We start from the raw sequence: 27664 nt of genomic DNA on the forward strand, positions 1-27664 counted from the left end.
TCTGATTTCTGTTATAATGATTCAACTTTTATAAAGAGAGATAGAGGACAAACCTTTTACCTTTTTAGACTAAATGCATCATGATGGATAGACCTGTGCAATTTTTATTAGGTGTAAAGTGTAACTAAGAAAGGTCAGTATTTCTCTTTAAATGTAACTCGCAACAATACAGCCCAACTATTGAATCTCCCTTATGAACTGCTGTCCTCTGTTGTGTGTTTTTAGGTCTGGAGTCTCTTCGAGACAGCGCCCACTCCACGCCTGTGCGCTCCGTCTCTCATGGCGACTCCTTCATGTCTTCTCGGGGCCACATGATGGATGGCAGTGAGGCAAGCACATCAGCAGTCATCTCAGACGAGGCCTACAGCCCCTCAGACAGCGTGCTGCCTACACCCGTGGCCGAGCATGGAATGGAGATGCCGGTGGCACGCCACCTTAATGGTGCTCCCTGCAGCGTTGATGAGGAGAAGGAGTCGGAGGCGGGGGCATCGATGGAGGGGCAGGCGGCAGAGTTCAGACCCGGCAGGAGAGCACTGCGTATGGTTAGAAGCAGGCCGTCACCACCTAGCGACGTAGAGGAGCTGAACAAGTTCATCCTGAGTGTTTTACGTTTGTTCCTGGTCACCATCGGACTGCTGTTCGCCCTGTTGCTGCTGCTCATCATGCTGACAGAGTCAGACCTGGACATTGCCTTCCTGAGAGACATCCGCAAGACACCTGAATTCCAGCAGTTCCACTTTGAATATTTCTGCCCACTGCGGCGCTGGTTCGCCTGTAAGTTACGATGGATGGGAGGTTTCCTCATCAGCAAGTGAGGCAAAGTGCAGGATGCAGAGACTGAATGACACAACACAGGCCTCCACTGAAGGAGATGGGACACATACTGTACAACAGACTGGTCAGGAGAGAGGTGGGAGGAGGGAAAAGGAAAAAGATGGCAGCCCTATTCCCAATATTAACTCAGCTTCTCCCAGGAAGGAGCTCCTGTCTCAAGCCACGGACTGTCCCCTGAAGAGCCTTGTTTATTTAGTTTCACCATCACTGCGAGGAGAGGAAATCACATTCAGGTCATTTCAAGGTATTTTATTTTTACACAAAGTCACAATAACAGGGTTTAATTTAAACACTGGAAGGGACAATAAAGTCTGACAGACTCCACTTATTCAACCACAGATAATAGTTGCCTTTATTTTTGTATTAATTTATACATTGTGACATTATTGTGAGACAGAATGAACTGATGTGTTGGGGTGTGTGTTGTGTGACTTGACTGTAAATGAGAGTTTGAGTAAAGTTTTGAGAGAAGAGGAGATGGGGGCCAGTTTAACTCATCTAAGTTTCTCATTTCAAAGCCAACAACATTCATATATATTGTGTATATGAATTATACTATGATATTATTAGATCAAAAACTGGTGTTTGGAGTTGTACCTGTGGGTTAGAGGAAGTGTTAAATGGAAAACTAAGCAGCACATACTGAATGTAGATCAGTCCTGAGTCAAACAGTATTTACAAACATTATAGTTTGCTTTATACAATTTTAGGCATATATTGAATTTTCCACATCGGGTACATTAAATTTTAACAAATGCTAAGAATTAGTTGCAGTAGCTATTTGACCCAGGTGTAATGTGTGTGCTGCCCTGTTGAAAGGCTTGAATGATTATTTTTCTAGTAAGTGTGATTTAGTTTATGGTCAGACGTCATGTTGCTGTGCTCACATTACCATTTTTTTGTCCAGCCACTAGAGCGCAAATTAAGTTTTGTTTTTGTTTTTTTTAAATTGTCCTATGACTATAAATTAAGTCTTTCTAAGGATAGAAGTAATGGAGGTGGAAGGTTTACTGATTTTATAAAATAGCTGCCAAATAAGGCTGATAACCACAATCAACTTCTGTGTGTAAGGAACAGTTGTCACTTTGATGTAGTTACTTTTACAGTATTACAAACCTAATTGTAAAGGTGATGGGTCTATGTGCGCTAGCGCTGTAGTGATAGTGAAGTGTTTGGTTAGCTCTTTGACTCCCATGCTCTGTAGAAGGAGTTTATCTTGATGTGCAATACTGTTAATATATATAAAAAACAAGATCCTTTCCATGATGAGAAATTTGACATTGTTCTACCTTTGTAAAGTGCAAGAATTTGTGCAATTTCCCCACAGTATACAATTAAGAGAGTTAATGTACTTGTTCTTAGTTCAAGACCCATGTTGAGTGAAGGTCATTTAACTTTATTTAGTCCTGCTGTGTTCAGATTTATGCATTTATCTGTCAAGGCTGCATATGTTGAAATTATTTTTCCATTTTTGTACACACTGGTGTCTCGTCAACACACAGATTTCCTCACAGTGACTTTTAATGGACTTATTTTTTTGCAGTGGATATGTAGTTTTCAGTCCTGCGCTCGCTTACAAGAGAACCTAAGATAAGTCATGTTTACGTCCTTCTGCAATCTTCGTCATCACACCTACCAAAGAAACCTCTGTTGTCTGCTATTTCTGGCAGTGCGTCAGTTTACGTCAACAGATGGAAACTCTGATAGCCTGCTGTTCTTCTCCAGCCTTATTGTATGTTATTTCACAGGTTAGCCTGCAGTGTGTCTTTACAGCTCAGAGCAATCGACAGCATAAGTTCAAACCATAAAGTGACAGTTAACTATTGTTCCTCTCAACAAGCCTACGAGTGTTTGACTAGGAGGTGTATATGCTGTGTGCCACTGGTAATTATAGACTGATCAGCAGGTGTTTCAACATTATACCTAAAAAAAAAAAAAAAAGTGGATGTATTATTTATGCAACAAGAATAATGGTTTAGTATAGTGACTGAGAAATTTTGGATATGCAAGCACTTAATGGCAGTTTGGAAAGCTGCTGTATTCATATTCAAATTTTGACAGGTTGACAAAACTTGTTCATTGAGAATCCCTGTAGTATTAAAATATGAATGAATCCTAAATAACAGGCTATAAATGTTGATTTTTATTTTTGTACAGTACCATTTTAAAATTCAGAAACAGTGAAATGAGTGAATGATTCTGTTTCTCATGAGTCTTAGTTCAGAGTTGGACGAGTTAGAGAAACAGAAATATTTACTATTTATATTTAGTAGAATAACACAAATATTTTGTGGTTGGTTTCCAGATGGGAAACATCACTGGTGTATTTGCTTTAATTCAGATGGTGCTTGGTGGTTTTTGATTGACATGTTAGGTGAAAGGTGATCATGTACAAAAAAAAAAGTCAAGGCAGAAAGTTTACTTTTTACCTCCTCAAATGTGTAGTATCAAGCCTCATTTTGTTTACGTGTATGAAAAACTTTACAACATAATTTGAGCAATAAATTACAAATAATGTAATGATTATTATTAACCAGGAACTGCAAACTTATGTTTGTCTCTGTCTGCTAGACATGCAAAATGTTTTGAATCCTCTCAAAAGGTGATAAATAAGACAGCCTGTAGATGCATGTGTGAAGGATATGGTGAATTACTCACTGTGGTACCACTCTGCAGTGTCAAAGATACTTCTCCAAAATATCTATTGTCAAAAAAAGGGTTTTTATGTAAATCATGTTTGCTTGTTGCTTAACCCTAGATTGCTCTACCTGACTCAATATAGAAACAGTAGATGCAAGTTCTCTTGTGAAAGTATGTGTAAATGAACTGAACACCTGACAGTAGACCCATTTCCTCTTTGGACTTTGGTGCAGGTTTTACCAGAACTGAAGTGAAACAGGTTGTATTTTTTGCCAATTTAAACAGCAGAAGTAGCATATTCATCTACCTGACTTCCTGGATCTTGCTTTGTGCAATGCAGGGTTCAATATAGGGATTTTTTTATTGCAAAAATCTGTTTCAGATCACTTCAACTGTCAGAAACAAATGGGGGCCACAGTTCCATTGACGGGCATCTCTTGTATTCATTTTTGAAATATGTACACAGGAATACGGCCACAGATGTGGTCTTACTGTAAGCTTCCTTCCTGTACCATGGCCCTGCACATGGGAATGTCTCTGTAAGCATGTGTTCTGCATTTATTACCTCCAAACAAGACTGCTTATTTCCAATCACTGACTGAGGACTGGTGTAAACTATTTATGAATAAATATAATATATTCTTGACATCTGGCAGCTAGTCTGGCTACAAGTTGAATCTTGAATTCAGAGATCGAAAAAAGGCATTACTTTGAAAAATGAACATCAGAAAGTTTTTCAATGTGTCCCTGCTTGGAAAATGCAGACTGGTCAATGTTCTCATGTTACAATACTGCCATCTTGAGGTGATAATGATACTAGCTGAAATTAATGCTATTCACATTAGGAATGTTTGATATAAAATGTCTCCATATTTATTCGTTTCAGCAACCACAAATAAAAAAAACAAAACAAAATAACACATTGAATAAACATAACCTTTTTTTTTTAACAGTCAAGACAGTTTTGCCATTTCAGTTGACTGCACCACAAACAATACATATGGAACCTATTTTCCAAAAGGTTTTAGTTCTGTAAAACATCTTAAGTATAATAAAATTGTAAATGTGAGAACAGAAAAGTATACAGCAGTCAACGAAACAAACTTTTCAGCAGCCATGTTCTGAAGATTATTTCCTAACTCCAGTGCCTGTACAAAGTTTTCAAATTCTTGATGATTAACAGAAAAATATTTTTTAATGTCTAAGTGAACAAGCCTCCAAACACTGACCTAAATTAGGTTTATTGTAAAACAAACTTAACTGATGCAGGACTGTTCACCTCATTTACTATAATAAAGCATAGGTTCTAACAGTTGTTTTTAGAAGTCACATAAGCTGAATGAAAGATCATTTCTGTGTAATCACATAAAAATTCTACACATGGTGACTTTAAATATACATCTATCTCAAAAGGTCCTTCACACTTAATCAGGGGAAGGAGACAAGATAATTCCCAAGGCACTGAATATCCCCTGGACTGCAGGGAGGTCAATTATTGAAAAGAGGAAAAAGTATGACGGCTGTAAAACTGCCAAAAGCAGGCCAGTATCTGTGACCAAAACTGAGCTTTTTGGCTATCATAATAAATGCTTAAGTTTGGTATAACCCAAGCACCGCACATCAAAGACACACACCAGCTCCACCATGAAGGCTGTGGAGAGGTTTTTCTGCAGCACGGCCTCTAGAGACCTTGTAGAGGTCGAGGGTAAAATGAATGCAACAAAACGCAGGTAAGTCCCTGAAGAAAACCTGCTGCCATCCTCGAGAGCTGTGACTATTCTCCAGCAAGACAACAAACCCAAACATGAAGCCAAATTTTCAGAAATGACTTCAAAACAATATTATTCTGGAGCAGCCCAGTCACAGTACAGACCTCAGTTCAATCTGGTATTACAGGCAAATATTGCTGTTCACGCAGTCCCCATGCAATTTCACAGAGATTGAGTGCAGTGTCTTCATGTGCAAAGTTGACTTAGACTAGACATTCAGTGGACTTGAACACAGTCATTTTACATTTGTACTTTAGATTAATTTGTAGGAATATGTCTTCACTTTGACATTGAGAAAAAAATACATACATTCACTGACTTAATATTGTAAAACAAGAAAACATGGACTCCAGGGGAGAAGTTTTAGTTTTTTGGGTTGTCTTTTTTTTTTTTTTTTTTTTTAAATAGACACCATTTGATATTCAGAGGCCGTGATGTGTTTCACTGTATATGTAACTGCTGTGATCTAGGATACAGCACAACTGGACAGTCCTCAAATACACCTACGCTTTGATACAACCTACCCAATGTTGCAATTATTGTAGTTTAATTGGAATAGTGAGAAACAATTCTCATGCTGTTACTCTGTGATACCCCAGGACCTGGAGTCTTTTGGTCTTCATCTTAGTCAGAGAACACATGCAGGCGCCCTGATGCATTGCCGCCCAGTAAGGCATTCCTAGTAGGGTGGAAAGCAGTGACAGACAGCACAGTGTTCAAGTTCTCATCGTCTACGAAGGAGTGCTGGGGCTGGCCACTTTCGTGGAACACCTGCACCCTCCGAGGCTTTGACATGCTCCCTACCACAAAGCAATCTTCCCGTTTAGGGTCCCACACTGCTGATAGTTTACTCAGCCAGCGGCCAGTTTGCATGTCATGTCTGAAAATGAAGAATGAAAAAACAGGCTGTGAATAAGTCTCTCAAGTAACGCACAGACTTTAGAACAAAAAAGCAGAAAACAAAAACTTTTCCACAGAGATTTCATCCCACTAGTCATGAACACTACCACTGATCAAGAAATTATTAACATCTTGTATTTTCCTATTAACTAAATTTTAAGTGCTGTGTTGTCTATCTTCTGTGTCTGTGAAATAATGACTTATCCGATTACAAGTTGAAGTTAAATTGAGTGTATGTACCTGATAGATGTCAGCAAGGGAGCTTTAGTGGTCATTGCAGATGTGTCATACATCCTGTCAAAAAAAGTTGAAGATATAAATTGAGCTGGGATTGAAAAATAAACCACAATAAGCACAACAATCATTGAAAGTGCTGAGCCAGCTTCACCTTATATGGTTATCCATACAGGAGGTGAGAACTTTGTTTCCTGTACAAGGAGAGAAATATGCACTGCTTATGCTTAAAGAGTGGCCGTGCAGCTGGGAGACTGCCTGGCTTGTGGTCTTCTTTAGGCACCGGCTGTCATAAATACTCACGACCCTGCAGACACAATCAAAACCTTAATTTGATATGATCAAAAAGACAAACTGACACAAGACAGAAAACTAATCAAACAGATTTGTATGAGGAAATCAACAGTCATACCTGCTTTCTGCCACAGCAAAGTACTGCTTTTGTAAAGGGTGGACGCTCACACAACGCAGAGTCTTGGGGTCCAATGAGTGGAGAGACTCATGGGAGTTTCTGCAGAGAAGTTGAATGCAAGTGTAAGCATGTATGCTTATGAAAATTATCACAAAGTGACACAACAGTTCACATTGTTCACACATACTGTTACTCTTTAACACTATGGAGATAAAACAAAAAAATGACTTATTATCATTATCAGCATCATCCAGTTAAGACAGGAATACGTTACCCTGGAGTGCGCCTATCGACAATGGCAACTTCTCCATACCAGTTCCCAACCAACAGTGTTAAACAGTCATGTGACATGAAGTCAAATGTTTTCAGGCCATCGTCAATGTCATACACCTAGAACAACATACAAACAGATTGGCCACAAGAGGTAATTATGAAATTTGAGCAAATGTTCTATATGGTATATTTTGAAAACTTAAGCTTGCATTCAGGCAGTTTACCTTAAAACCTATACAATGTGATTTTTTTTAAAGAATACATTTCATGGAACAAAAGGTATCTCACATCATCAAAGACACTCTTCTCTACATCCATGCAGCGTAGAGATCCGTCATAGCTGAGGCTCAGCAGGTGGGTGGGATGAGCCCTGGAGAACGCCAAGCAGCCCACGGGACGAGTGTGGGGCTCAAAGAGTAGCACACCGTCATCACCCCAATCTCCACCCTGAAGAAATATACACATGAAAAAGGAACTGAGTGTGGATTCTGAATGTGGATTTTGTATGGTGATATGAAACAGTTCTGACATTTAAACGGTATTCATGTGTGTCCAGTGATGAATGTTTTGATTCCAGGAAGTGGACGGGAGAAAAAGTAATAGATTGAATGCTGAGGAAAGTCAAACATGTAGAAAGCCAAAAATTTTCAGAGGTAATTCTAAAACACTAGTGAATATTAGCCTCACACAGTTATATTGCTACAAATACAACTCCTGAAGGTCTGTTTAGTAATGTGTGAGATCCTTCAAGTTGATATAGTTGATATGAGTTGTTTTGAGGCACACTTCCAGCCATTTAGTTGTGAAAACTCCTTTTATAAACAGCATTATGATCAGAGCAAAGAAAACGTACCAAATTCCAGAGTCCAACTTTCCCCCACTTATCTCCTGCAGCCATTAGCAGGCGGCTGGCGCAGGGGTGGAAGGCAGCAGAGAAGATGCGATCCTTCACCACTTTGGCCACTCTGTCCTCAGTTATTCTCATGTTCTTAAGAGCAGAGCGGTACCTGCATGAAGACAACAGTGTAGATTTGTGCCCACCTGTATAAACATTTTCAGCTGTTTGAAAAAAAAAAAAAAAATGTGACCATCAATGCAACAAACATCAAATAATGTTCAGTAACAGGTGGAGCAGTCACTTCTTTATAAGTTAAGCAACAGGCTGATGTCAGAATCAAAACTTAAAATCTTACTCTTTCAGATCAAGTTCCACCTTTTTTTCTGTTGTGTCCTGAAAAGAAAAGCAATTTTATGGTTTAATAATTGATTCTGAAGCTGCATGAGTAATAAAAACAAAAAAATGTTTCAACCCAAACAAAGATGCAAAGCTATGTATCTCAAGGTTAGGCATCTCCAAAATATTTTTAGCTTTAACTATTACTCTGCATGAAGTCACAGCTTAACAGCACTGCATTTATTTACTAATGTGAGAGGAAATCAATTGAAAGGCAAACAAATAGAGAGCAGAAAATGCGTGGTGTCTCTGGAAGGCCAGCATGGTAATTGAACGGAACATCAAAATTTTAGGGTTGTAATGAGAACATGAAATATCAAAACATGAAATATCCTACCTCAGAGCACAGCTCAAAAAGTTGTGAAGGCAGCTTGCTTCCTTCATCCATGTTGACTGGATCCATAGGCAGTGGGCCAGGAGGTTTCTTGAGTGGCGAAGACTTTAAAGCAAGTAAAATAACTGAAGTGAGTAACAAACGCGAGAAAAGAAACAACGGTGAGAAAAGGAAATGCTAAGAGACAGAATCATATGCAGCAGTGGAGTGGGACAAGTGAGATGTGATGAATATATTACAGTTTTTTTTTAATATATGTAGCTACCTGTTGATAGATCAACGTCCCTCTCGGTTCAGGGGGGAGTTTCAAGACCTCTGCCTCTTTGTTTTGGAGACGCAGGGATTTGCGAGGTGGCAGCACTTCTCTTACACCGGTCTGTGACCTGACACGACAGAAACTGATCATTAAAGTGACATCATCATCAAGAAGACCTTTAATCACTGAAAGCTTATTTTAGGGCTGAAACTAACAAACAGTCTGAAGTGATGTCCTCAAACAACTTGTTTGTCTGACAGTCAAAAAACCCAAGTGATCAGTGTTATGAAATTGTGAAAAAAGCAAATCCTCACATTTAAGAAGATGTAACATAATATCTTTACTTAATCTTACATTAGCCATACTTAATAATTTTACCAATCACCTACACACTTAATGGTTTCCACACAACCTACTGTATGTTTCTGACCCTTTGCTATACTTTTGTTTAATTTAAACTCAAAAACCAGCAGGTTCCCAAACGCGTTAAGTAATGAGTGACAGTATGAAGCATGATGTTCTTGTATATCTTGTGATGTTTATGCAGTTGGTAGGATGATGTTACATATATACACAAAACTACAAGACACTGAATGTTCATTACTGTTTTTTTCTCATTACAATTTTGTAACACTTCAGTCCTACAGCTCCCCAGTCTTGTCAGAAGTCATGCTCAACTCAGTTATCTTATTCAGAGCTCTCCAACCAGCAGCAACAGTTTGTCAGGCGACTGTACCTCATGAGACCCCTCTGTGATGGCTTTGGCCGTGTTGACTGTTTGAACTCCTCAGTTGCCTTTGGAAAAAGAAAACAAGACTTAATACCACAAGATGGTGATAGTGAAGAGAGTTCTTACACACATCATTCATTTGTGTGCCAAATGCACACACATACATACAGTTCTGACCTACATTTTCACTTTTCACATGCAAAAAAAGATGTAGTTAATTCGCACAGGATTGTTGAGGTTGTGTGAGGTTGTAATGAGGCCATAGACTATTTACAGTATTCCACTTTTACTGTAGGCTGATCAAAGGCTTTCTTTATTACAACACAACTTAAAAAAACAAAACAAATAGAGCTGGGCAATATGATCTAAAATGCATATTGTGATAAATTAATATAAAATGTAATATTAACTTTTTTTTAAAAAAATACATTGGTCGTCTTATTTAAAGGTCATTGGTTGTTGTAGCTATTCTAAGGCTAATTAAATGGAATTAAAACCACATATTTATTAAAAACTGAGATGAAAATAAATTTAGGTTGGTGGGAAATTCACAATGTTAGTAATTCAATATCATCCTGCAGTGAAACCAGACGTCCCTGGGTCTATAGGGAATACCACCCCATGTATCTGTGACCAATCCTTGTGTGTACCCACCTGGAGTAAATTGATGGAAGACAGGAACGCTTGGTTCTGTCTGATGTTTTCCAGGCGCTCTAGTTCATATGCAGACAGTCCTCCATGCCCAACCTGTGTTACACAAAGATACAGCGCTGATATTCTGCAGAAATCTTTAACATTGAGTTGAGAATACTGATGTCTATTTGGCCCACACATGTTTTTCTACTATACATGTAGCCAAGAAGCTCAAAAGATTTGACTTGATGAAAAAACTGCTTATCTTATTAAAACAATAGGATCCATACATGTAGTAAATGAGAGCTGAACGTAAACGAGGGTCTTCATACTTACTGATGTACGCTCCACATCACTATTTTCAACATCTGAGTCCTCCTCCTTCAGGTCCTTTCTCTTACTCTGACTGTAATTTTCATCATGCGTTTTGGTTCTCTAACAATAAAATATGGGCATATTAACAACAACAAAAAACAATAATAAATGTTATGTTATATAGTTTCTCGGTGTTTCTAAAGTGTGTCTCACTTTGTTCTTGGGGGGTTCAGTTGTGTCTTCAGGAGAGTATTGAAGGCGTTTAGGTAACAGGCCGCTTCGTGTTGACCGTCGGAGCTGCACAGGTGTCATTTCCTGCCAAGTGTGCATAATTAACATTATTAACATTAATACAACTTTGCTCGGGGAATGCCTTCATTTCACTCTTCCACAACTTTTTGCAGCATCACTGTAACACACCGGAGTAACGCCTCAAAGCATGCTTCACCTGTCTACACTCTCTAACAAAAGTTAGTTCAACTGCCGAACTTGCTAATGTTAATGTTATTCAACAACTAACGTTAGCTAACACAAATGATAGGTTAAGATAACGGAACAACATTAAAAAACTTCACCAAATCACAACTAATAACTGTACCTTCACGACAGTCTCGCGTTTTGTTCGTCTGGTCGACATTTCAGTGCTCTGCTAGTGAAACGTTTGAAGATTCAAGCTATTTCTTTGAGAGGACTGTAGGACAGTGAAACATCCACACTTCCCTGCAGGTTACTGCGTAGATAATTGAGACGAAGTACAATTGGCGCCACATGCTAGAAATGTTTTGTAACTAGCCCCTCCCCTCTGTGTTGCGAAACAGAATCCTAGCAGCTCATTGGCTGGCATCTACGCATCACTCGAAAAGAGGCGTTTTCTCAGCGACCAACAGCCAATGGGCGCTTTAGAATTTGATTGACGTCTGAGCTCTTGCCCTCCTAGCTTCCACAGCCGGTGATAATGTCGCCATCCTTTGGCAAGTCATGGCATGATGCGCCAGGAAGCGGAAATAACTCAGCGAATACAGATCATTTTGGGTTATTTAGGCGTTAGAAAATAAATTAATTTGAACAATAATAATGTGACTGACACACTGACAGCATATTTCAGAATAAGAAACAGAAAGTAGTCAGTTCCCGGTACACGAACGCACCCATACACACAGAGAGAGAGAGATACCAATACATCATTCACCAGTACATTTAATAACATAGTGGAAGAGACAGAGACATAGGAAGAAATAGTTTATTAGCAAAACATGGATAAATTGCTTGACGTTCATCACCAAAGTTTGTTTACAGTAATCAGAGGAGATTTTTAAAAGATTTTTACACACTTGATTTTCTGTTCACAGAGCCATGAAGGAACCAATCAGAGCTGGCTCTGTGACCTCACAGATGATGTCACAGTTTACACTGAATTGTAGGGTTTTAGCCTCTTGTGTGACCTCTAATATAATGTCACCAGTTCAGATACAGAAGTTTATAAATCGATCAAGCTGAGGTCTACTAGGCTCCCTTAGATGCAATGCCTGGACCACCTTCACAACTTCAGAGGTGACTGAGTTGAGTCACTAGTAAAGTGCTCCATCTTCCACCATTCCATCTTCGTAGCTGGTCCCAGCACACTTTAACATCTGTTAAAAGTGAAAGCAGGCATTGCAATATGTAATGTTCACTAATCAGACTACTGTCCAGCATCCTCATGGTTTGGTTTCTCATCATCTATGAGGTAAAATAACAACTCACAGATGATATCACAGTTCAGATATTTAGGCTCTGTGAGCTCAGAGATGATGTCACCAGTACAGTACAGTCTCAATAGAAAAAGAAACCCACAACATGGTAATATAGAAAGTATGAAAAACTCTGATTTTAATACTTGTAACAAATTTAAACACATTGTACAAAAATATGTAACTTCATGTAAAACACATATGATAAATCCTTTAAGAACACTTGTACAAAACATCCAGATCTGATGCAACTTGTTGCCATTATCTTTCTATTCTATGGTTTAAGCTCTAGGAAAGACTGAAAACCCATGGGACAATTATTGAGCAGCAAATTCTCCCACCTCAAGTACCACACAGATGTACTTCAATAATGAGTCTGATTTGCTTCAGTGGAACTTCTTACTGGACAACAAAGACTGTGGCTGCACTGGGAAGATCTGATTAATTATTGTGAAACCGACTAAATGAAAAACAGCCTATTCCTGGAAATATCTTGAATATTCAGGAAACACAAACTGATTTAAGCTCCATCATGACAGCTGATCTGTTTCGCCCACACACAGCAGCACATGCACTTAACTTAATGCTTAATTTCCAAGAATGTGGTTACTGAACAGCTCTTAGCTTGTGACTTGTAACCGTGTTAATGTTGCTAATTACAGTACTTTGCACATGTATTTCTTCTTCAATTTGGCTTTATATTTCTCATCTCAATTTCAATATTCAGATAATACCATATATATTGTTGAAAGATCCAACTCTTAGAGAAGGTGGTAGGAGCCTTAAGTTTAGATTAAACCCTTGGGGACAACATATGACACATCAGGGAACATAAAAATACCAACTTTGTATCTGGATGACAGTTGTGTCAGTCATGTCACTCCTCAAACTAAAGGTAGAGGGTAGGAAGAGCATGCAGCCAGTCCGCACATGTTTTTTCCTCGCTCAATCAAAAAATATCTGAGGGGATAAAGAAGACAGGTGTCCATGATCCTTGAAAGCAGTAACAAGTCATCACACTGAAATACACAGACACATAAACAGACTATATTTACCCGTCCATTCCCCAGGCTGTCCCCCAAGAGTTCTTTACAATCCAATATGGCGTGCCGTTGTCTTCAGCCCCGTAACCCACAGCCAGGACTGCATGATTCACCATGTCTGCTGTGTTCTTACACTGGGTGCTAAACAGACAACACTGATGCATTTAGATCAATATATTTCATGTCTTTTGTAGGGTGAGTGGGCTGACCAACCTCCTTCAACTTCATCCTGCCTGCCTATGCAAGGATGCGGTGTGTAGCTGTTTAAAACAGAAAGGCTGAACCAAAAGAACAAAATCTAAGATATAAAAAAATGTAAGAAATGGGCTCATTTGTCTTTTTCAGTTCCAAAACATTACACATGGCCAGAGGGGACAGATAGTTGTGTGAAGTGACCCCCAAGCACTCATAATTGTAAGCACCATAACAAATGAGCCATCTGATGATCACTGTGGCAAACTTATGAATAGCTCCTTATTAGGGATGGACATGTTCCAAGCCAGCAGGCTGTCAGCTGTGTGATGAAAGGCTTGGTAGCACAGTACAGCACTTGATATATTTAGTTTGGTCACTACATTCGTCTGACACCGTAACAGGATGCTATACAATCTCATCATTATACTTACTTAAACCTGCATTAGAGGAGACAAAGGTCTAAAATATTGCTCTGATATCAGTGTGAGCAGATTTCTGTCACATCTGACCAATGGCCATCAACTAAGATGTTGGACACTGCATATTTCACTGGCAGCTTTATTAGTCCCCTAATCCTCTTCCATGACTAAATAACTTCTATGCTGGTGGATTATTTGACAAAAATCTAATTACTCGGATTACTTGACAAAAATATTCTAAATATTTTGTAAAAGGGATAAAAACAAAGTGGCCACAGTCTAGCCTGATCAACTGCTCTGAACATTTCTGATCACACTTTATTCATGGACATCAGCAGTAAATACATACAGTAAGCGCTTGTTGAGGTATTGGAGTAATTAGCTCACCTGGTGTAAACACCTTCTTTGTAATGCATAAAATCAGCTGTGACCTCAAAGCCAAAGGTCACAGGGTTGAGCCGGGCCACAGCATCAACCATGGCCTTTTCATCGTACTGTGGATGGACAAACATACAGACATTTTGATAAGTGAATGAGCAGCAAATTGCTGTGAGAAGGTAAGAAATTTTGTTATGTTGTTATGTTACTTATACAGTTACATACAGTGTATCCACAACGCTGCAACAGTGTCACAGAATATTTTTTATTTAACTATAAGAAACTATCCTAAAACAGTTGCTTTTTGTCTCTTCCTCTTATCAAGTTACCTACAATGACATGGTTAGCTGTAACTGATTTGAGACTTTGTGACACAGCAGTAATTTCTTAAAGGACACTTTACAACTACAATATATTGGAATAAGCAAAGTCACATGCACAAACACTCACACTTGTTATGTTGACAACATCTTGGACAAAAGCAGCTGCAAGTGCAGGCTCAAAATGGCAAGTGTCATCCTGAAACAGAGAGAGTACAATTAATTTACTAGATTTTACTAAGATTATTTTTACATAGATAAATTAATAATGAGACATTACTCCAGAGAAGTCATACATGGCCTTTGTAGGGATAGTCGTCCTCTGTCATAAGACCATTGTTGTATTTGATGTACTCAAAAGCCTGGCTGGGGAGCCCACTGAAACATTATACACAAGTATTCTTATAATTACTATAATCTTATGACCAAAACTATAAAAAATATTTGAATAAAAAAATATTGCTTACCCCATACATCCATGATTGTTGAAGTCTTTGGCACAGTCTATCAACTGCTGCTCAGACTGATACAGAAGTAAACAGGCAGTATGCATTTATACACAGCAGTGATAATACAGTTCATACTAGTTCTACTCATGAAAAGAACCTGAAAAACCACCAGTTTCAGTTTACTATAATTATTATGAATTTAGTTTTACTAAATAATAGTCAGACAGATCTCACCAGAGGTATTAGCTTCCCAGTGGTGATAGCATTCACTGACTCCAAACAACCAGTGGTAGAGAACGTCCAACAGCTTCCACAGTGACCCTAAAGAAGCAAACACAACATAACTGAAACACGCAGAATGATTTGAACTAATAATTTATTATTTGTATTAGGCTAAGAAGCACACTTTTGTTGCAGGATGTTGGATTGTGTGGCGATATGCTGTTTTTGTTTTGACCATTTACTCTCAGATTAGACACATGAATGACATGATTACACACATGAATAACTACATGCTTGATGATACAAACCATTACTTTAACTGTGACTTGCTTTTACATTTTTCAGTGCTCAGAGATAAATCAAAGTAATTTATAGAAGGAACAATCAGTGTTTCTGTTCTGCCTAGCACAGCCATTACGATGGTTTATTAACTCTACTGAAAATAGAGCACACATGGGACATCAGATTTTCAGCTAAGAGAACTCTTGGCTTACTTATAGGTCAGACAAAGAATAATGTGTATTTTTTTTACTATATATATTAAATTACAAAGGAAGAGATGGAGATTTTTAAGCTTTTAAGACAACTTGTAATATCAGGGAGATGTCCCCACTTTTTCATCATGAAATAGCAGTTAATTAATGTCTGTTCCTCCTCTAGAGTGTGGTGGTACCTCTTCGGCTTTTCACTATCATAGTAGGATACCTGGTTCTTCACAGGGGTCACAAAGTTGCCTTTCATCCTCCAGTCAACAAACTCAGGGTAAGGACCAGTCCTGCTGACATGACTCCCCTTAGTGGCTGAACAGTTCTACAAGAGACCAGAATCATAAGGTCATAGTAGAAAAACCATTCTGTATAAAAGCACCAGCTGCATAAAATGTGTTGCACTGTAAGATGTGTCTTACCTGAGGCTCTCTCAGAAGGAAGGATTTCCTGAATTCCTCAAATGTCATGTCTGAGAACTGATTCAGGCCCACTAGATTTGAAAATGATAAAATAGATATTTTTACATTTTTTGAAAAGACCCAATGGTTCATCCTTTGTGGTAATAATCAGTGCATTATGAGACAGGAGTTAGCGCAGCACTTTACAGTACTTGTGAAGGAGTGATTCCCAGCATTATGGTGATCAATGATCCTCTTATTCTCAGTGAATATGTGCAGCCGATGGTAGTACTCCTCAGTGTCATAAACTTTGCTGTGCTGCAAGTCAAAAAGATAAATGTAATAGCATATACAAAGGAAGTAATAGAGTCTAAAAAGGCTATTATTTAAATATGCAAAATAAAATAATTCATAAGACTGTGAAGTGTTAATGATCAGTTACTTTGTTATGTATGTACCTGTGACATCCACTGTTTGAAGTGATATTCCCCTGAAAGAAGACAGAAAGACGCCTTCAGTTACTAAACTAATAAGCAACATACACACTGTTATTCAGTCTTTTAAATTCAATCCTTAACTTATTGATTTACTCAAGTACTGTACTTGGTACAAATTTGAGGTACTTTACTTTACTTTTTATTTCCATTTTAGGCTACCCTGTAGTCCCAATTTATTACAATTGGAAATACTGTGCTTTTTACTGCAATACTGTGACAGCTATTTCCAGATTAAGATTTTACAAACAAGACATGCTGAGCCTGTAAAATATGATACATTGTTAAAGATTAAACAACAAAACAGCGTATAAAATTGTTAAATTTGATCAACATCGACCAAGAACAGTAAAATGCTGCTTATGCACCCATAACAGTCTTAATAATATACAATAGCGTAATTTGGGGTGATTTTCTGAATTATCATTACTGTTGATACTTTGTATATTTTGGAAATATTATCCACTTTTACTTAAGCGTGTGACTTTTCAATATAAGACTTTTATATTTCAGCATTGCTTTACTTATTAAAGCATTTGAATATTCAGTATGATTGATATTTTTGGAGAAATTCTCACAAGAAAAAAACTTGAGGCTAAGCACAAATATTTGTGACATTTAAAACTGCATGTTCAGTGTCAGCACCTTTTGTTGTTGAATTGTCTGCCTTAAAATTCATACCAGTGAGATATTATAACAACAGCCACTAACATTTTGAAATTAAATGAAAAAAGACGGACTTCATAAATGGTTACTTACCTTCCAGTGTAATTAATGGTGTTAAATGAACAAAACCTAAAATGGGAGCGAAGAACCATGCAACACTGAGCGCCATGCTTCCCCCACAGGCTCCAGCCAGCTTTGAGAGCGTCACATGACCCGGCTTCTTTTTATAATGACTTCTTAGCACCCCCTTCCTTTGACACCCTTTGATGTCCGCCTGGCTGAGCTACAGTATAACCACAAAGTTTATGGGCTCATACAGCTGTGTCAGTTTACACAAACATATGGTAGCCTTGAAGACACTTCTCCCCCTGAGAAAGAATAGATTTATTAACAAGAGGTAATCAGGAAAGAATACACTTTTATACAAAACTGGAAATACTACTCAAGCTGTTGAAATAGACTGAAAGATAATTCTCATACCACTGGGTATTGCTCACTGCAAACATTTGATGTGCCTGTTAGAGAGGATAAAGATTCATGTGCAAGGGTGGGGTTTAAATAAAGTACACATACTGTTCTAGATATAGATTTGAACACGTGAAAGTGGTACATGCCTGCCACTTAAGCTTTAAGTGTTTTTCTATACAAAGCCTGTAAAAAATACATATAAATATTCCTAGAATAAGCACAATATTACTATAGTTCCTGCTAAAACATTGGAATAGACAGGATACAGAATGTGTTACACTTATAAGTTGTTTTCAACATTTGTTTTAAAGTATCATACACAGAAAAGTTATTACAGAGTTGAACAATCATAAGGATAACACATTTCGAGGGATATGTTTTTAACACATTGCACGTTAGGAAATGCATCAGACTGCCTGTACACAATATTGTACACGGCAAATATTTCTGCTTCATTGGCAAATCGTAGAACAAAATAGTTTACATACTCGTGTGGTATATGATCCATTTTATGATTAAGGCAAAACCATAATGCACTGGCCAAAGAGGATTGACCATAAAAACTATGCTCTCACTGTCATAGAGTGGAGAAGCTGGGAATTTAACTTCCTGAAGTGGCTCAATATTGGTTACATCTGCTACATACATTGCCCGGTTCTTATACTGTATATACATCATGTTGCCCACCAGGGGAATAAGGTGATAATAAGCGAAGCATAAAAACCCATTTCTCCAAACTGAAAAAAATGTGTCCCAGCTCAATCAGAAATCAGCAGATGGTCATGTGTCAGTCTGACTCCAACACTTCCTATCCTCTCTAATATTTTGTCATTCAGTGGCTACATAAAACATCAGAGCACATGATTCAACTTTAGCCACAACAGCAGTCCCACTTTTCACCTCCCTTATTCCTCTGAGAGGAAATGTTTAAAAAGTGTCTACATTTCAGAGCCTTGTAGTTAGAATCTAAATAAGATTTTCATTAAGTTAAACCCAATTGTTAATGATATTAATGGTTTCTGCAATAGCCATTCAACTTACATTCAGAAATTAACTCTCTCTATAGTAGTTTTCATTATTAGTGGCAGAGTCTGCCATTCCTTTGCTGGATTCAATTTAACTTGACTGAAATCTTAAGTATTCCAACTTTAGATGAATGATCATGGAGCTAGTGGATTTGCAGATATCCATATTACTTATACTTTTAAGATCTACACTTGGGCAAATAGGCAGATAGGTAGAAGAAACAGCTGCTGTACTTATAAAGCAAAATGTTTTGTATGGGGACTTTAAGATGACTGCAGTTATGTGCAGTTCTCTCTTGACTTCTTGACATCTGAGCAGAAAAGTGGGAGTTGATAATCATGTGTCAGATGTGACCACTATCTCTCATGAATGAGAGAGATACTGTACTGCACATTCCCATTAGGATATGACTTAATATCTTGTCTTTATACTCTCTCATCTATTTATTCAGTGGTTGAAAATAACTTCATCATAAAATGGTATTTAAGACGATAAATAACATATAAATACTCTGTAACTATATAAATAAAACCTCTCTGGGCTTCTAGTCTCTAATAACGATTATACACAACAAGTCCATTGGGGAGCACATACTAGAAGGGCACAGCCTACTGTGTCTAATACAAATAATAGTATATGTACATTATGATATAATGTTCCTGTACACTCCATATGAGGGTTGATGGTGGGAGAGAGTGAGAGAGATCCTCTTCATGATGAAGTTTTGGGCTCGATTCTCAGAGATGCTTCATACAGGCTCTCCTCGTCCAGCGCTGTACTGCTGTCCAGCAAGTACTTTGCCACCTGAAGCAATAAAGAACACAGACAAAGCTCTCTTTTTTTTCAGGCTACCATTTATAATAGATGTTGAATTTCAGCATGTACTGTATATCTGCTGTGGTTACATCTAAGTTATACTGGCCACATTTGAAGGAAAACAGCCTTTATTCACTCTCTTTTATTTTTCTTTTCATGAACATTGTGGTCAGTCTTGTGCCCTACTGAGCATACATGATTTAGTTCACAAAGTAATTAAAGTCTGTTGGCACCTGACATGTATCAAGTACACAATAAGTACACTACAGACAAAACAATAATCTTACCTTTGGTTGATAATCAATCTTGTAAGCAGTTTGCTGAAACTGCCGTATCTCTCTGATAATGTGAGATATCTGGAGATAAATGAGAGGAAAATTATATACTTTCAACCTTGAAGGAGTTATGTTCAGAAAAATTCAATTTTCAGTTCATCTCTTGTTTTAAAGTGAAGAGCAATAGGATTGCTGAAACAGAAATGAGAATCTAGATTCAAAACAGAAACAATGAAAAGTTCATGTCAATGTATGTTCATCAAAACATCATCCCTTGCTGTTGCTCTTTACCATTCTCATCTTGGAGAAGTTGACCAGGTTGTCCTCAGTGTAGTTGGGTGTTCCCTCCTCAATGAAGGCCAGGTCAGTCAGGTACATTCCCAGGTAGGGGACGCAGGGAGGGTCACAGCTGAGGACAGTCGACAGGTCAACAATTGTACAGATATGCAGACACAAACAGGATGTGTGAGCAACTTATGGGAAAATGAAAAACTTTGGTAACTTACTTCTTCAGAGCTTCTCTCAGGTTTTTGAATCGTCCCTCTGATGACACAAGCTTCTGTAACTTGTCAATCACGGTCTTAGTCTAGAAAATGGATCAAAGAAAAATATGTTGCTGCCAGACTCCAGAAATGCAATTATATATTTTCTGTTTAACATACCACTTTTCCCAGTGTTTCATGAAATGAGGGCAATGAGGGAAATTATAATTATCTTACCTTTCAACTAAACTTTGATTACCTGAAAAACTAAACTAAAACCTGAATATGTTCCACCCATGTGAAATACCGCTTGCCTTAATTCCTGAGAAAACATGTCTGAAATAACTGATACTGTACCTGCTTAGAGACTTTGAGCCAAGTCTTCTTGAGGCGGAAGATGGAGCTGCGATTGAGAGAGGATGTGATCTCTAGCACAGCGTTGTAGTTGTGGAGGCAGCGGCAGATGTCAGCCACTGCTACCCATTTCTCAATCACGCCTACTCGCATGTTGACATCGTCCCATTGCAGGATCTCTGTGGCGATCCTGTTACTGGTCTAAAACAAAAAAAAAGAAAAATGCATGGTGACAATGATGATCTAAATATCTATCTATCTATCTATCTATCTTTTATGTATTCACAATACAAGAATAAACACATACATCATTGAAATGCTTGGTTGTTTTCATAATGTACGGAGTTCTCTCATTCTTGTCGTTCTTCATCCAGCCTTGACCAAAGAACTCCCTGCAGAAAAAAATATGATTTCAAATCACTACTTCCCTCTCCTCCCACTCACTCTATAATTTTTATCTTATAGACCAAGTGTGTATTTTTTGTATCTATTTTTGTGTGTGCATGCACATAAACATGTACGTGTATGTACTCACTCGTATGGGATGACCTTGAAGACCAGGTGGTCCAGCAGTGTGAGTTGCTCAGCTATCTCAAGGGCAGAGTGGCTCTCAAACGGTTCTGTCTTACAGTCCTCCATCGCCTGACACACACACACACACACACACACACACACACACACACACACACACAGACATAAACACATACACAGTGAAAAAGCATTATCACAACTAAAGCACAAATCACCCAGCAATTTAAGAAGGAAGAGGTTCCTTTCTCTCACCATCTGTGTGATTTCTTCCAGGGTGACCTGGTTGTCTCCAGGGTCCTCCTGTGTTAGAGTCCTGCATGCAAAAAGATAAAAGTGACATTATTTCAAGGTTTTTCCCAAAATTGCCATGACCTTAGTGGGCATTAATTTCTCTTTTTGTTCAGTTTGAGTCACAGGTACCCTCACAGGCATAGGCCCCACAACTTAACAATGTTTAGCAGCAAAATTGCATGCTGACAGGTTGGTTAGATCACAAACCACGCTGCACTTTCATTCCAGTTTTGGTATGTTCCACCTCCGTTTTTAGATGTAAAAGTGTGATCTCTCTTCCCCAGAGAAACAGAAAAGACTTCAGGGATATTCAGGGACTACTGCCAAGAAGAAAGGGTGAAAAGTTTTTACTTTCTGGAGCAGGATTGCTAACTATGTGGCTGGCAACTTCAGAGAGCTTGGCTGGGGCTACCAAGGACGGTACAGACCATCATGTGACTTTGAGATCATAGATATGGCACCAACTCTTCCACGGGGGCTATTGCACATGGGACTGTTGATCCTGCCCCCTTTGTCTGGGTCTCACCTTCCCATTGACTTGAATGAGAAAGTGCGTCCAAACTTTTGGACTGTACTCCACTGTCAGTGTCCATATACATTTTGAGCAGGTCAAAAGCGCTCCTGTTAATTCACCAGGATTTAGATGTCGCACTATCTGGGTTGCTGCACTGTTTGTGTTTTTATCACCATGGCTAACATCACAAATCGTCTTGCAGAAACTTTTTTCCTCCAGAATACTGGCAACAGATGTGTCATATATGACTGTGTGTGAAATCAAGCAATGATAGTGAGAAACCAACCTAATAATGTTGGCAGCTGCCTTTCTTTCCTGTGTCAGGAGCTCTGGGTCATGCATCACCTCCTCCAGGAAGCCAATTACCCGCATCTTCAGCTCTGTGTTCAGCTCAAAGTCCTGAGGACCAAAACAGGAACAACAACAATGTCATTACAGAGGTGTTGTTTTTCAGAAAGAAAGAAAGAAAGAAAGAAAGAAAGAAAGAAAGAAAGAAAGACAAACTGTACCTGGGCATGTTTGGAGACCCAGTGACGCAGCACATTCAGGACTCTGTTTGTGGCAGCCCTTCTGATAACAAACTCTTTGTCCCCATTCCTCTGGTCCGTAGGAAAACCTGAAACCAGTTTTAACAAAGTTACATTTAAACTTAATTCCTACACAACTGATTCCTACATCAGCTGTGTGATATAACATCATTATTTCTTATATATACATACTGGTTCTTTCCTCTATGTTTTGTTATTTTGCTTTTGGATATAGAGAAAAGCAGTTTATTTGAATATGTAGAGACACTTGATCAGTGTTTACAACTGGTTAGACATTATTCAAGAAATATAAATGTACATTCAGCGTCTTAAGTGTTTTTGAAGCCCTAACCAGAATTATATTTGTATAAAACAATATAACATACAACAACACTCATCTACAATTAAATTAAGAAAGAAAATAATGATCAGTTTCTTTCATACTTAATAAAAGTGTGACTATAAAAGCAAATCAAATGATACTGAAACAGATGCTTAAATTATGTCAAAAGAAAAATTGATGTCAATTTGTTTGGAGGCCCTCTGGTGGCCTTGAGGCACTAAACTGTGTTTCCTTATGCACAAATGGACAAATGATGACATTGGTTAATCTATGTCACAATCTGATTGTATTTTTAACTGTGATTAGACAGGTTTTTCCAAAAGCATCTAGTATTTGGTCAATGTATTTTTTGTGCTGAATATGATGGATTTTAGCTACTGTTTTCCGATCAGATGACAGTAGATTACAAATATAATTGACAGAATAGCAAACGCAGGTAACTTCTAGGCTGTCCTCAACAAGCCTTTCTAATGGGCAACAGCACATTCCCCACATTTGACTGACCTGTGCTGGCAAGGGACATACGACGGTACTTTTCCTTGGTTGGCGTGCCCTCATTGGCACCAGCAGTGGCAATGGCGAAGGCCGAGGCGGCAGAAAGGGCACTGCGGTTGTTGTCCAGTTCCCGGCAAGATGACACCACCATGCCATTGTTGAAGGAAAACAGTGAAAATTCTGCAGGGAGGAAAACCATACAGAGGGATTTAAAGTTAAACCCTTTTTTAGTCTTCATTATTGTTATGGAATTGTTAAGGAACATTTCCACTAAATTAAAAACAGTTCTTATTTTCTGGCATACACCACTGTCACAACACTTTCAGTGTGCAGCAGAGAGGGAAATTGCCGGTGCCTCACTGGTTAGGTGATTAGAGATGATTTGATAGTCCGTGTAAAGTGCTTTTGAGATACAGTACTTCATGTTCATTACCAAACTATATTGTTGACCATTGGAGGGCAATAGAGAGCCAGAACAGACCCAGCACAGTGTGTCCTGCAGCTCGTGCCAGTGACGATGTACACTCCACTGTGTTTGCCTCTCTGCCTCCCTCCTTCACTCCCTCCCTTCCTCTCTGCCTTCCTCCGTTCAGCCGGGGGCGGTATAGAAGAACACGCACATCGTTGCTAAGGTACAAGGTTTCCTTCCACCTACTCACACACGGCACTGGCTTCCCTTCTATCCAGCACCGTGGGAAGAGAACACACTGGGGATGAATTCTGCCTGACTACCTACAGGGTGGATGCTCCCTCTCTGTGCGGTATGGGGAGGGCCAGGAGGCTGTGGGTGGTTTTTATCAAGGCCTTATTTGGCTATACTTACACTTGTCATTTTCTAAATAAAAAGTTTGCTGTATGTCTACTTTGGCTGCAACTCCTTATACTGCTCACATTCACAATCTGCCTCTGCTGTTCTCATCTTTTTTAGATCTTGACTGGATGGTAAAAATTACATTGACATTTTATGTTACCTTAGATATTATACTTGGTGTCCCCTGCATTATGGACATCTTTTAAGATCCACAACTTTAATGGAAAGTTAAGTTGTTGGGTCTCTGTAAATTAAAGAGTATGGTCTTGACCTGCTCTATGTGAAAAGTGCCCTGAGATGACTTTCGTTGTGATTTGGTGCTATATAAATAAAAATGGATGGATGGATGGATGGATGGATGGATGGATTGATTGATTGATTGATTGATTGATTGATTGATTGATTGATTGATTGATTGATTAAATGTCTCCAGTGTATGAATCTAGATACTTTTGTGAAGCCACGACTGACACTTATGCCTAATCTGTGATGTAAAGGCCAACTAATGTTGCATTTGTTATGGTTCTTTTTGGTGCAGTTCTTTTTGGTCCAGTTCCACTGGACAATTGTATTAATTTAATTTGATCTCATTTCAGCTTATCTTTTTCATTTCAAATTCTCTGGGTTTTTGATGAGTTTAGTCATGCAATCTGCTAGTTGGAATTATTCATTCAAGTGGTCAAAGAGGATGTAACAGTAGAAAAGCAGCCCTTGATAAATATGTTTCATGTTGGTGCTTGTTATTGATAAAGATAAGATCTATTATCATTAATCTTATATTGTTATATTTTCATTTGCCAGGACACTCAGCTGGCAAGTACTGTATGTCACTAGTGATAAACTCTAAGCTACTGTAGTTACATACTTGCCAGCTATCGCAGTTGTGCCAAGTTCTTTAACATTCCTGCCAGCTCATTTGTTTTTTTAACTGGTGGGTTGGGATTCAAGAGTAGATCACAAGATGTTCTAACAAGTCTCTGACATAGAACAGACAGACACAGTCGTACCAGAGTTTTTTGACTTGACATTCTTGGGTGTTGATGGTGACTTGGGAGGAGACATTTCTGCTTCTGCCTCGTCACTCTGACTTGGGTCTTCATCACATTCCTCTCTAACCGACAGATCTGGACAGAAACAGTGTTTGACAATCACAGAAAAATTACAGCAAAGAAGATAGCTAGAAATCCAAGGACAAAACTATTGGGTTGAAGCTAAAAAAAAAAAAAAAAAGCATATATTTTCAAATCATTATGATTGATAATCATGGTCAGCTAAATCTGATAAAGTTAACAAAAAAATAAAAATTGGATTTAAGTTTGAAAAAATAAATCTTTTACAATCAGATATAGAATTACAACCACATGCCCCATTTGAAACTGCTGCTCCATGGCTGGTCAATCCCAAAGGATACTGTTTAAAGGAGATTGTTATTTTTCCCTTCACACTTGTTATATACCCAAAATATACATCAGTACCACTCTACAACCTTAATGGAACAGACTGGAACAGTGAAAGTTGCTCTAGTATGAATAGAGAATAATTACAAGATACAAGCATGACAGTGGACTTATAAAACTGCTACCACAGTACATGTGAACCTCATTAAAACTGAGCAAAATCCCTTGGACAGTGATTCTGACCTTGCTTGTTGAGGACAGACTCCTCAGCCTTGCCTTCGGCTTTGGTTTCTCCCTCGTCAGAGATTTTGCTGGCCATGGTGCTGGACACATAGAGCTTGTTGATGTCAAGGGTGGTCTTACTGAAGGGTGACATGGTGGAATGCATGCTTGCATAGCCATTGGGAGAACAGCTGAGGGCAGCCAGGTCCAGGGCTTTGCCCCCTGTGATGATGGGGATGTTGAGAGAAAGCTTGCGACGGCGGTTGGGTGAAGATGTCTTGGTGATGGAAAGAGGAGGAGGGGAGGAGAACTTGCGGCTGGCACGCGGCGACGTGGGTGGCTCGCCGTACAGGAGTTTGTTGTTCTGGCTACTAGCAAAGAAAAGCTCCAAAGAACTACAGGAATGAGAGAGAGAAGAAAAATGAGGGAATGGTGAGAAAGAAAACAAGATGAGAATCATCAATGGCATCTTTCATTACTGAAAAACAACACTTTTTGCATTTTTGTGTAAAAAAAATTCCTGTAACTTGAATAGGAGTGAGTGGAAAGGGGAGAAATTGTGATAATGGGGGGTGCGTGATACACATTGGCGTCTGTACACAGAAGCAGAGAGGGAACACATGAACCACAGGGCTCTTTGGGTGCTCCTGCCTCTTTTATTTAAGCTACATTGTTTAAGACAGCATCCTCCTTGCACTGAGAGCCACCCCCTCTGAAGGCCTATAAATAGCATGTCAAGTGACAGTGTGGGAGGCACGGGTGCTGCCAACAGCAACCAGCCCAGGGGAGGCCCACAGAGACATGGGGAGAGAGAAACAGAGAGAAAAAAGAAAAGGGGAGCGAGATAGAGACAGAGGAGGGAAAGTGGGAGAAAGAGACAGAGGTGCAGTGCAAAAAAAAAAAAAAAAAAAGCAGGGGCGAAAACAGTGAGACAGAGAAGGAGGGAGTGAGAGAGCAACATAATGGATATGGATTCCACCACAGCGAAGGCTGCTGGCTGGGAGTGGGCGAATGGGAAGCCTCCAGCCCTGTATGGTGTTAGCTGCAGCCATGTTGTGTCTCCTCACCTAAATTTGCTAAACAGTAAAAAGAAAGGAGACGAAAGGAGCAAACATGGGGATGGGGGAGGAAAGGGGAAGTAGAGGAGAGGGATGGTGAGCAGGGGTGAGGAGAGAAGAGGGAGGCAAAAAGAAAATGAGAAACACAAAGGACAAAAAGCAAACAGGAGTCAAGAGAGGACACAAGTAAAGCAGGAAAGAGGAAAGACAAAAGGAGATAATTAAGTGGGAGAAAAGAGAGGAGGAAGACAAAAAGGTGGAGAAGCAGGGGAGAGGAGAGGAGAGTAGAGGAGGGTCTGGGTGCAAAACAGCACCATCAATATTTAATACTGTAGAGCCGCTGCAGATGATGGGAGAAAGGGAGAGAGAGAGAGAGAGAGAGAGAGAGAGAGAGAGACAGAGAGAGAGAGGGAGAAGACGAGGAGAGGAGAGGGTGGGGTCCTGCAGCAGAGTGAAGGGTTGCCATGGTGACAGCGCAGCAGAGAGAGGGATGGTCAGACTTGTGGAAAGAAAAATAAAAGAGAGAGGATGGATAAGGGTAAAGATAGGAATGAAAAAAGGGGAGGGGGGTGTTAGGAGGGGTGGGTGGACGCAGGACCCAATTATCTGTAATGGTGGAAGACAGAAGACAGAAGAGTGGATATGTTGGTGTGACCTCTCACTGCCTCTCGTGTAGTCCCTTCTCACC

At 39.1% G+C, this 27664-nt stretch overlaps 4 protein-coding genes across 5 annotated transcripts in view; 1 reads left to right on the forward strand and 3 right to left on the reverse strand.

The window, feature by feature from the left end:
- LOC121894983 (FERM domain-containing protein 5-like) overlaps positions 1–5648 on the forward strand; it is an 83629-nt gene extending 77981 nt beyond the window's left edge. Inside the window, exon 15 of one of the 2 annotated variants that reach the window (XM_042407759.1) lies at positions 226–410. In XM_042407759.1, the coding sequence (XP_042263693.1) occupies positions 226–328 (103 nt within the window). In that variant the 3' untranslated portion in view covers positions 329–410. Of the gene's footprint in view, positions 1–225 lie in introns of both variants that reach the window. The other variant, XM_042407751.1, reaches the window with a different exon arrangement.
- Positions 4321–11331, reverse strand: wdr76 (WD repeat domain 76). Its single transcript, XM_042407767.1, has 15 exons — positions 11163–11331; positions 10778–10879; positions 10586–10684; positions 10271–10363; positions 9623–9681; positions 8896–9013; positions 8634–8735; positions 8256–8293; positions 7916–8069; positions 7351–7509; positions 7064–7179; positions 6790–6888; positions 6532–6684; positions 6384–6437; positions 4321–6123 (listed from the first exon to the last, which is right to left on the reverse strand). The coding sequence occupies exons 1-15, from the start codon at positions 11199–11201 to the stop codon at positions 5868–5870; spliced, it is 1641 nt and encodes a 546-aa protein (XP_042263701.1). The 5' UTR covers positions 11202–11331; the 3' UTR covers positions 4321–5867.
- Positions 11332–12514: 1183 nt separating this feature from the next.
- Positions 12515–17535, reverse strand: LOC121903005 (pro-cathepsin H-like). Its single transcript, XM_042420280.1, has 12 exons — positions 17460–17535; positions 16665–16696; positions 16419–16524; positions 16228–16298; positions 16026–16130; positions 15333–15419; positions 15117–15172; positions 14946–15027; positions 14780–14848; positions 14339–14445; positions 13350–13478; positions 12515–13254 (listed from the first exon to the last, which is right to left on the reverse strand). Exons 1-12 carry the CDS (start codon positions 17533–17535, stop codon positions 13179–13181), a joined length of 996 nt encoding a protein of 331 aa, XP_042276214.1. The 3' UTR covers positions 12515–13178.
- A 224-nt stretch (positions 17536–17759) lies between these two features.
- The window catches only part of LOC121902039 (ras-specific guanine nucleotide-releasing factor 1-like), a 28636-nt gene continuing 18731 nt past the window's right edge, over positions 17760–27664 (reverse strand). Inside the window, exons 15-27 of the mRNA XM_042419560.1 lie at positions 25940–26313; positions 25307–25423; positions 23498–23668; positions 22633–22739; positions 22410–22522; positions 21571–21631; positions 21323–21429; positions 21095–21179; positions 20791–20988; positions 20458–20537; positions 20243–20360; positions 19964–20032; positions 17760–19664 (exon numbers count right to left, since the gene is read on the reverse strand). Coding sequence (XP_042275494.1) covers positions 19572–19664; positions 19964–20032; positions 20243–20360; positions 20458–20537; positions 20791–20988; positions 21095–21179; positions 21323–21429; positions 21571–21631; positions 22410–22522; positions 22633–22739; positions 23498–23668; positions 25307–25423; positions 25940–26313 — 1693 coding nt within the window. The 3' untranslated portion in view covers positions 17760–19571. The remainder of the gene's footprint in view (positions 19665–19963; positions 20033–20242; positions 20361–20457; positions 20538–20790; positions 20989–21094; positions 21180–21322; positions 21430–21570; positions 21632–22409; positions 22523–22632; positions 22740–23497; positions 23669–25306; positions 25424–25939; positions 26314–27664) is intronic.

The sequence above is a fragment of the Thunnus maccoyii genome, chromosome 1 (assembly GCF_910596095.1).
Source record: "Thunnus maccoyii chromosome 1, fThuMac1.1, whole genome shotgun sequence".
In the NCBI taxonomy this organism is placed as follows: Eukaryota; Metazoa; Chordata; class Actinopteri; order Scombriformes; family Scombridae; genus Thunnus; species Thunnus maccoyii.